A 10,025-nucleotide genomic window follows, 5' to 3' on the forward strand; every position below is an offset into this window, starting at 1 on the left:
TTGACCCACAGAAGGAAGTTCAGTCTTTTCCTCTTTTTTGCCTTTCTTGCTCCTGGGCCAGGCCCAAGCCAGGAACCCAGGAACTCCATCTAGCTCTTCCATGCAGGTGGCAGGGACACTTGAGCCCTCCTCCACTGCTCCCCAGGCTCATTAGCAGGGAGCTGGATGAGAAGCAGAACAGCTGGGACTCAAAGCAGGGCTGCCATATGAGACATCCACCCCGCCTCCCCCTGCACCACAGCATGGGCCTTAACACACATTTTAAAAAAGGAATATTTGAAAAGTTAGGCCTGAACAACTAATCTTATTCACCAGTGGGGACTAGAGAGTGTCCCTCTGCCATCAAGGCAAGTTCTAACTCACTGTGTTCATGGATGGAATAGGACCCATCTCCCCGACTCCTTGACTTCTCCTCACCCATCTCAGCTTCAGGGTGTTCTCCTAGCCAGATCAGGTGCAGGAAATGCAGGGGTGGAACTGGGTTCTCGGGGCTGGGCCTCGGGGGAGGAGCTGGGTCCCCCTTCTCCAACCCCACCCAGTACTGCCCTCTCTGCCGCCCAATCGCTCCTCTCAGTCTTTCAAGGTTAGGCAGGAACCCTTTTTCCAGACAGAGAAGAAAGGGTAAACTTTGCCAGAGAAAGAGGTTGTGAAGGTGAAGATGGACTTTTGCGTGTCCGCGTGCAGGATGGCCACGCGTCCCGCCTCGTAGTCCAGGACGACACACACGCTGCATGGGATATCCGTCAGTGGGAGGTCGGTGTCTGGGCAGGTGCTGGCCCAGCACTGCTGGTGCGACAGGATCACGGCCCACACGCCCTCCGCGGCGCTCAAACCCATCTCGCCCTTGCGCCTCACCTCCTCGGCGGCCACACCCACGATGCAGCTGCCGCTGTCGCCCAGCTGCACCTCCACCTGCCAGCGGTGGCGCCCGGAGGTGAAGCCCGGGCAGCCCAGCACAGCAGGGAGGCTGTCGAAGCGCACAGGGCTGTCGGGCAGTTTCTGCCTCTGCCGAGTGTACCTCACTGACTTGCCGTTGTCCGATAGCACCAGGTTCTGGCTGGCCGTCTGAGGGTCCAGAATCAGGAGCCCTGCGGGAAAGAGAGCACACGCAGCGGCTGAGCCGGAGGAGGGAGCCTGGCTGTGCAAAGCGGCTGTCGGCGCCTCTCTGAGCCTGGCACAACCTGCCATTCAAGGATTGGCTTCCCAGGATGTGGCGCGTGGGGCCACGTCAGCTTCACCTGGGCGCTTTTAGGTGCACGCAGCCAGAACCCGGTTGCAGCCCAACAGCAGCAGAATGTGTATTTCTCACAAGGTCTTTAGGCCGTGCTTCGGCTCATTAAGCTTTCGAGGCACTGAACTGTAGCCCAACAAGGTGATGCTTGAGGAAGCAACATCCCAGTGGTTGGGTTCCAGGCCCGGCTCCACTTCTAATCCAGCTTCCTGGGAAACAGAAGGTACTGAATCACAGATGCTTGGTTTCCTGCCATCCGTGTGGGAGACAGGGATTCTACTGGTAAAAGATTTTGGGAAGTGAACCAGCCAATGAAAGGGCTCTCTACCTTTCAGATTAGTGAAAAACCAATTAAAAAATAGATATTTTTAAAAGACAAAAGGCCAGAATGTAGGTGTCTAATTGTCCTGCTTGCGGTCTTGGACCAAGTGGCTACATGACACAGTGGCCCCCAGAGCACCCAGCTGTTTACCTGAATCTGTTTCCAGATGATGCGCCAGCCTTTCTGAGGGAAACAGAAATGAAGAAAGATTTGAGACAGGTCTTGGGTGCCAGATGAGGCCAGGGATGGCACTGAGCTGGGCTTTGGCTGTGATGTGAACCGGGGAAACAGGAGACCCTCCCCTTCCGGGAGTCTGCTGCTTTTAGAAGCAGAGGCAGCTCTGGAAAGTGACCCCTGAGCGCAGCGGGATGGGATGGCTAAGGGGAAGCTCGGTGGGGTGGGGTGGCATGGGGTGGGATAGCGGTGACAGGGTCATCTCGGGGACCACGTGGAAGGCAGGGGAAGGTGGAGCAGGGAGGCGGTGGGGGTGGGGGCTTTCCCTTTACCTGAGAATGTGTTCATCATCTCCGGGAGGACGAGGATCTTCCTGTGGAGGTCGCGGGTCTTCCGGATAAGTTCAGAAGAAATGGTCTCCGGACACACAAAAGTCCTTGTCTCACACCTGCAGATGAGTTAGCAACCAGTTCAGTTCCAAAGTCCCAAAATAATGAGTGGGTGATGCAGAGTGAGGCTAAAATCTGATGTGTGCATGACTTTGGTGAATACTTAGACTATCACTTTTTTACCTTTGGTGGAAATATAGAGTTGCTAAAGCCACAGGCATTTCGGTTAAACTCAAGGAGGACTCTGGGTAACCGGATCTGGACAAGGGGAGGTAGACCCTTGAAAATGGCATGTGCGCCTCCCGCTGAGAGGGGCAGAGGTAATTTCTCCTACCGGCCGCTAGAGGGCGGTATTTACCATCTGTTCAACTAATCATTAGTTTGTGGGCTGAGCTTTGTGAGACTTAAAGCGCTAAGGGAAAAGAAGCTACACACTGCAGAGAAAAGGTCCGGTCTTAGCTCTGTCCTCCTAGTCACCGGCTGTGTGGCCATCAGCCCACGGGTCTCAGATCCTTCAGACTAGAAGACCTCCAGTGCTCTTGTGGCTGTTCTTGAAACATATATGCAGGGCCTGGAGTGATAGCCTATTGGCTAAATCTTTGCCTTGCATCTGTCCAGATCCCATATGGGTATCAATTTGTGTCCTGGCAGCCCCACTTCCCATCCAGCTCCATGCTGTTGGCCTAGTAAAGTAGCAAAGGATGGCCCAAAACCTTGGAACCCTGCACTTGCATGGGAGACCCAGAAGAAGCTCCTGACTTCAGATTGGCTCATTTGAGCCATTTGGGGAGTGAACCAGTGGATGGAAGATATTTCTCTTTGTAAATCTTTTCAGTTAAATAAAAAGTAAATCTTTAAAAAAAATGTATGCAGACATGACTCATGCCCACCTTGGCACACCGTCCCCTGCACATGCAGTCACAAGGCATGAGCGTTGACCAGAATTCCCAGCCAACCCTCTATTTTCTCATCTCTGTGCAGACTGCTGCATTTACAGCAGAGAGGAGGGGAAGGGAGCAGAAACCCCCAAGGCTCCCAGCATCTGCCGGCTGTCCTGGAACAGTAGCACTGAGCAGTTCAGGAGCAGCTGAGTGGGGAAGATGAATGAACGTGCTTGGGTCTCTTTAGATCCCATGCCTATGTTTAATTATAGTAAATGTTTTCAGTTCCAATTTGATATTAGTGGGATTCTGGTCAACCCAAGTACTAAAACCTGTGGGTTATACAGATGTTCCTACAATAGCTTAGGAACATGAATATTATTTAGAACCTCAGCTCTTGGCTGGAGGGTTGGGGAGGACTTGTCCTCAATACCAACCAATTCAAATGCGAGCCTTTAGTGAGAGTGAATGGGGTGTGAGTGAGCGAGACTGTGTCAGGCAGGGCATTGCTGCTTCTCTGGGTCACTACATTTGTGGGCAGAGATGTGGGGGATAGCAAGTGACTCAGTATGGGACTAGCAGAGGGGCCCTACCTGCTCTGGCTGACTCTGATATCCTACAAAAGAAAGACAAAAACACACACTTAGTTTCACATGACCTTCCAATCCATACTTCTATCCACCCTGGCTGTCTGAAAATACCAGCTTGAAACGCCCATCCTCTAGATAGATACTTGGACTGAACTGCCCCCCTCAATCCCCACCATGCTTCCTCCCTGCGTGGGCTCAGCGCCTCTGTGTCCAGCCTTATCCTGGACTGGGGTCTGCTTCCTTCCATGGATTAAGCTGGGTGAAAGCAGGGCCCCTGGGGTTGTCAGCCAGCCCTGCTGTGTGACAGGACAGCAACGATGACCACCACAATGGGCACTGTTTTGCTGAGGTTTTTCTCCTGGGTGCTGAGGCCCATGCAGGCATTTTTCTTGGTTGTTTCTTCTAAAATTTGCAACGCTGTTACGAAGGGGTGGGGTGGGAGGCCATGCTTATTTGCTTCTTTGGAGAGGTTAAGAGAGTGCCCAAGTCACATAGACAGAAGAACCAAGAGTTATTCCAAAGCTGCTGGTCCCCAAGCCCTTAGCAGGACCACCAGTCCAGATCTCCGTGATCTCCCTGCATTCGAGAATCGGGGTGAGCACCAGTCCCTCCCCTGAGAAGCCATCTCGGCTTCCCCTTCCAGCCTCTCTCCAGCGTGTTGCAGCCCATGCTGGTGGGGGTGGGGGTTCCATGGGGTGTCTCTCACTTGTAGAAGCTCACTTGCTGGCTGTTGACATTTGTCTTCCAGCTCCTGGACCTGGGCTCCCAGCCGCGTCACCTCCTCCGAGAGCGTGCTGAGGTACTCATCCCTCTCCCTCCAGATGTGCTGCTCCAGCTGCCTGAGTCTGTCCAGCAGGAGGCGCTGCTGCTCCTCCAGCTCCTGCTGCAACCTCTGGAAGGCTGTTTCCACCAGCTGCTTCTTGTTTTCAATCTGAGTCTGCAAGGGATAGAAAGACAGAGATGGCTAGAGAAGAGACTCTGAGGACCAACTGCCATGAGGCTCATTGGAACAGATCTTAAGGCAAGGTTTTGGGGGAATTTGGTGTAGCAGTTAAGATGCCACTTGAGACACCCACATTCCACACTAGAGTGCCTGGCTTGAGTCCCAGCTGCTCTGCTTCTTACCAAGCTTCCTGCTAATGTGTACCCTGGGAGGCAGCAGATAGGCGGTTGTAGTACTCTGCCACCTACATGGGAAACACAATTGATTTCATCACAATTGATTTCATCCCACTGGGGATGAACCAGTAAATAGAAGATGTCCCTATGTTTGTCTCCCTGCCTCTCAAATAAATGGAAAACTTTTTTTTTTTTAATTAAAAAAGGAACAGATACAAAGAGTATGTAATTCCAAGACTCATTCCTTCAAATAACATTGTGGTAGGGACAGGGACTGTGGTAGAGAAGATCCATCTACCGCTTAGGATGCCCGCATTCCATAGTGGGATGTCAGTGTGACCCTGACTCCCACACTTCCTGTCCAGCTTCCTGCTAACTTGCCTGGGAGATAGCAGATGAGGGCCCAGCTACTTGGATTTTCCTGCTACCTGTGTGGGAGACCTGGATGGAACTTTTGGCTCCTGATGTCACCTGGTCCAGCCCCCAGCTGTTGCAGGCATCGGGAGTGAATGGGCCCAGGAAGACCTCTGCCTTTCAAATAAGTAAATCTTAAAAATATTACTCTGGTAGAAGTGGCTAGGCCTCAGGATGAACTCGTCAATGTTGAGGACTGTCTCAGCTAGGGATTCTAGTGGAAATGCCGTATGATGCTCTCACAGCCATGTTGAACTTGCCCCAAGTCCTTCCATATCCATGGGAGCATCTTAACCCTGCTGCACCTTCCCTGGAGCTGGATGCTGACGATGATGGTCATTTCGTGCAGGACAGCTGAGGCAAAAAAGAAGCTGTGACTCCAGCCAACACAGCTTTATTGCACGATATGTGACACTGGACTTGGCCCCTGAGGTCGCCTTCTTTGGGGTTAAGGGATACGGGGATCCCTCCAGCACAAACGCTGCCCCCTTGGCCCAGCTGCCAAGGAGTCTTACCCTGAGGATGCCTTCCCCAGTAACTCTGCAGCACAAAACAGGAGGTGGGAGGGAGCCAGGCACCGCCGCTCTGTGAGCCCACCACCCTCAGTCAGGGCTGGAGTCCAGACACACCCACCATGGGACCCAAGCTTCCTGTCTGGAGGTGGTGGTTTAAGGCATGCAGACAGGGAGGGGCAGGCAGTGCAGTGAGGACGGGAGGCAGGAGACCCAGGGTCCAGTCATGAACTTAAGCTTTGCTGTGTGATCTTAGAAGCATCACTTTTCTGGACCCCCAGGTTTATGCGCAAAGAAGATCCTGAGTTAGAAGGCATAGTGACACCCTCAGATCCCAAATGCCTTCCAGTGGTGGCAGGAAGAGGAATGAGAACAGCTTGCTGGTTCTCTTCAGCCAGGCGAGACACGCTGGATGGCAGCTTTGGCTGAGTCTGTTAAGCAACTCCCTAAAGGAGAAAGTGGCCAGGGGTGTGGCCTTTACCAGTAGCTCTTGGATCTTCTGCTCCTCCCGGCACTTGGTGTCCTCAATCTCATCTCTCTCCATGCTCACCGCGTCCTTCCGGCTCCTGAGACGCTCCTGTCAGGAGAAGTGGCCAACGAAGCAGCGGGATTAACAGCTGGACTCGCAGACATGGTCTGCCACATCCCAGGCTCACTGCTGGGGGTGGAGGAGTTCACTTTGTCCTAAGGAGACCGCTCTATGGGGCAGGAGTCTGTCATGAGTGATTAAAATATCAACAGGTAAGTTCCAGAGTGCAGATGTGCACACAGTGATAGCCCTGCCTGCAGGGATAAAGAATGGATTTCAAAAGCAGAGAATACGGCACCCACCAGTGCACACAAGCGCCAGGCCATGGTAAGCGGTGGGGGCAGCCAGGTAGGAATTCTGGAGAGTCATTTTGACCAGTGCATATGGGAGATAGGGCAGGCAGTGGTCTGGGCCTGGCTGCATCCCCCACTGAGAAGGGTCAGAACTAGGGCTGGTGGCAGCCTGGGAAGGGTGACCTGCTCAGGAGTGGGCCTCCTAGTCACATGAGTGACTTAGACTGACAGGATCTCCATCTCACAGAGAATCCCATGATGTGTGATCTGACCACAGAGCATTTGTTGCAAGGCCGGGCCACCTGTGCTGCTGACTTCAGAAAAAAGATGAAGAACAGTTCCAGATGCACATGAAAGACAAGATTAAGTGGATCCTCTAACCCTACAGAAGGCCTCAAGTACCTCTTCAGAGTGGAAAGAAAAGCAAGTGGTATAACATTTCAGGCCGGGTTCTACAGAATGCACCTAGGCCTGTGACTCTCTGAAAATGATATGAACAACCAACAGGCCTTAGAACTCATACAGAGAAAACAAGGAAGAGCCCCTATGAGGACAGAGGAAACATCCCTTGTACAATGAAGCCAACAATGTCTTAGGGCAATCAAGATGATGTGGGGGGCTCGGCCACTGAAGGGAAAGCCCTGGCCGGTGATGAGGACTCACTAGATGAGGGTCAGAATGGGGGACAGCTGCACAGCAAGCTTAGGGCCTCATGAGGTCGTACCTCCCCTGCTTTACGTGGATCTTATCCATCTACCACTCGGTCCCCAGGACATTTTTCCTTCAACCAAGGCTCCTGAGGCGGCATCAATAGACCATCTCTGTCCCCTAGCACTGATGTAGACTGACAATAAGGGGTGACACATCCTCTTCCCCCTACTCAGCCCTTGCCTTGGACACATTTCTCTGCATTCTTACCTTTCCATCTTTATCAGTGGTCCATACGGGTCTGCAATCTCCATCCCCTCATCTTTGTAATGAGCATTAATACATACATATATATGTATATATATGTACACATAATATCATATAATATTTTAAAAAGAGTGCGACAGTCGAGGAAGTAGCAGGTGCATCTAGCTCAGCCTGGCAGGACCTGTGGTGCCGTGGGAAGGATGGCTGAGAGGTGGAAGGGAGGATCCTCTGCTGAGGGAGGACCTGGCTGGAGGCACGGGGGTTCCTGGGAGCACTGGGGATCCACGGACGGATATAGAGCAGAGGAGTGACAGGACCAGCTTTGCATTTTAGGAGGATATGCTGATGTGGTAGACTATGCAATGATTGGAACTGAGATGGGAAGAATCGGGCTTGGGGAACAAGACAGAGTTCAAGGTTTCTAAGCAAGCCACTTCCAGACCTTGTGGTTGGATGGCAAAATGAAAGCTGAGAAACAGATAGGAACAGAAAATATTCCCTAGAACAGACATGAAATAGGAAATTTTCATGATACTGGCCTGTGGTCACCCTGCCTTTTCTCAGAGACACAGCAGTGGGGGCATGTGTGGCACCGCCATGAAGCTACTTCCTGGAATGCCATCTCCCACACCATGACCATGGCTCCTTCACACCCCATCCAGCTTCCTGCTGACACACACCCTGGGAGGCAGCAGGTGTCAGCTTACGTTCACTGCCCCCCCCAAGGGAACCTGGGTTGAGTGCTTCGCTTCTGGCTTTGAGTGCTTCCCTTCTGGCTATGGCCTGTCTGACTCAGCCCTTAACTGTTTTCGGCATTTGGGGACTGAACCGTGGACTGAAGAGTGATCATTCTCTCTGCCTTTCAAATAAAATGAAAAAAAATTATCATATATAATATATAATTTTGTTTTCCAAAGAAAGGAAGGCAGAACAGTGTCAGTAGGTTGCCTTTCCCTGTTCCTCATTCCCCTCTGGGACTTGGTGGTCAGAGCCTTAGAAAGCCCCTCTCCCATCTGAAACCTGGAAGACCGCATGGACCTGCCCCTGGCCAGCAGGAGACCTTATGCTGCCCGGGCAGCTTCCATGATGAGTTAAGAGGCCCTAGGCCTTTCTGGAGAGGGGATGGAGTTGGGGGACTGGAGTTGACATTCATCCTGAGGCCATGAACTGCTGACACCCAAGTGGAGTCACCGGCATGGGAGGAGGTTTCCAACTAACTAGAAGCCATGTCCTTTGTCCAGATTCCCGCTGAATCCCCCAGGATATTGCCCTCCCGGAAAGAGCCGAAGGCCAAAGCATGCTTCTTACCCGGTAGGGCTGAATGGCCTCTTCAAGGAGGCCAACGGTGTGGGCCTGGTGGGCAGGCCCCTCCCGGCAGAACACGCAGAGGAACTCAGCATCATTCTCGCAGAAGAAGTAGATCTTCTCACCATGTTCTTCACAGCAGGTCTCCCCCAAAGGGCCCAGGGGCACTGGGGTCATGACGTTCTCTGTCTGCTCCTCTTCCTCCTGGCACACCGGGCAAAGCAGGATCCGGCCTGAGGGCTGGGACCCCATCTGGGAGGGTGGGAAGAGGCAGAGGCGGCAGAAGTCGTGCCCGCAGGTGGCTGTCACGGCATCCTCCAGAGGCTGGGCACAGGCAGGACAGGTGGCAGTGCCCTTGTGGACCACCTGCAGGGAGGGGGTGGAGGGCATCACTGGTGCCACGCCCAGGCCGTCCGCCTCAGCTTCTGCCTCGCTGCCTGGCGAGGAGGCCCTTTCCTCGAAATGGAGTCACTGATGAGTGAGTCACGGTGGGACCGGACCCTGCGGTCCAGAGCCAGGACGGCAGGCACGTCGTCGGCCCAGCAGAGCCACCTGCCCCGCCTCTCGGGCTCCCCAGAACCCTCGGCCACCACCACCCGGGTCAGCTGAGCGGGTCCAAACTCCAGGGCACCGGCAGTTACCAAGCGTTTTCCAGCGGCGATGGCCGAGCGAGCCATTCTCCTCTCCTGTCTGCTGCTGGTCTCAGGGTGGGGAACACGGTGCACTGTGAGATGACGGCGAGAAGGGGTTTCCTGGATTCCCTGACCACGGTGGGGTGGAAAGAATCAGGGTGGAGTCGCTTCCTGTCAGTCAGGGCAGGTGGGAGCCATAAACTTCTGGCTCTGAGGTGTGCCTAGGCATCAAAGTCCAGGCTGAGGCGGAGTTGGCTGACTTCCGGTGACTGTGGACTGGTCCCCAGGGGGCTGTGAGCACGGCTCCCACCCCGTCTCTGCCCGCACCTCGCCTGCACCGCCAGCGCTGCCCTTTCCTGTCCCCCTGCTTCCCCATGGGCACCCTGTCCTTACTGGACTTTGTGTAATCCTGGACTTCCATTTTACTTTCGTTTTTCCACTGTAGATGGGAGAGGCAAGAACCCATAACCTCAGCGATTTGCATTGATAACAGTTGGGGAAATTCGATTCAACAAAAGGCAGGGAAGTAGAATCAACCGCAATTACGTAAGGTTTAGAATTTCCTTTTTTTTTTTTTTAACACTTAAATAAGAGACTGATGGAATTATGACTCCTTATGAAGGACTATGCTATTGTAGCAACATGGGGAAAATCTGTCGGGGTGGGAGTTTGGGGAGGAATCCCAGTCTATACAAAATTGTACCACAAAATTCAAAAAT

General features: G+C 53.2%; 1 protein-coding gene across 1 annotated transcript; it reads right to left on the reverse strand.

Moving 5' to 3' along the window:
* Positions 1 to 570: 570 nt before the first annotated feature.
* Positions 571 to 9,064, reverse strand: LOC121167187 (tripartite motif-containing protein 15-like). The gene is made up of 7 exons (XM_040996577.1): positions 8,678 to 9,064; positions 6,114 to 6,209; positions 4,294 to 4,524; positions 3,591 to 3,613; positions 2,060 to 2,175; positions 1,704 to 1,736; positions 571 to 1,088 (listed from the first exon to the last, which is right to left on the reverse strand). The coding sequence occupies exons 1-7, from the start codon at positions 9,062 to 9,064 to the stop codon at positions 571 to 573; spliced, it is 1,404 nt and encodes a 467-aa protein (XP_040852511.1).
* Positions 9,065 to 10,025: the final 961 nt, after the last annotated feature.

The sequence above is a fragment of the Ochotona curzoniae genome, unplaced genomic scaffold, assembly GCF_017591425.1.
Source record: "Ochotona curzoniae isolate NIBS_2020 unplaced genomic scaffold, NIBS_Ocur_1.0 patch345, whole genome shotgun sequence".
NCBI lineage: Eukaryota > Metazoa > Chordata > Mammalia > Lagomorpha > Ochotonidae > Ochotona > Ochotona curzoniae.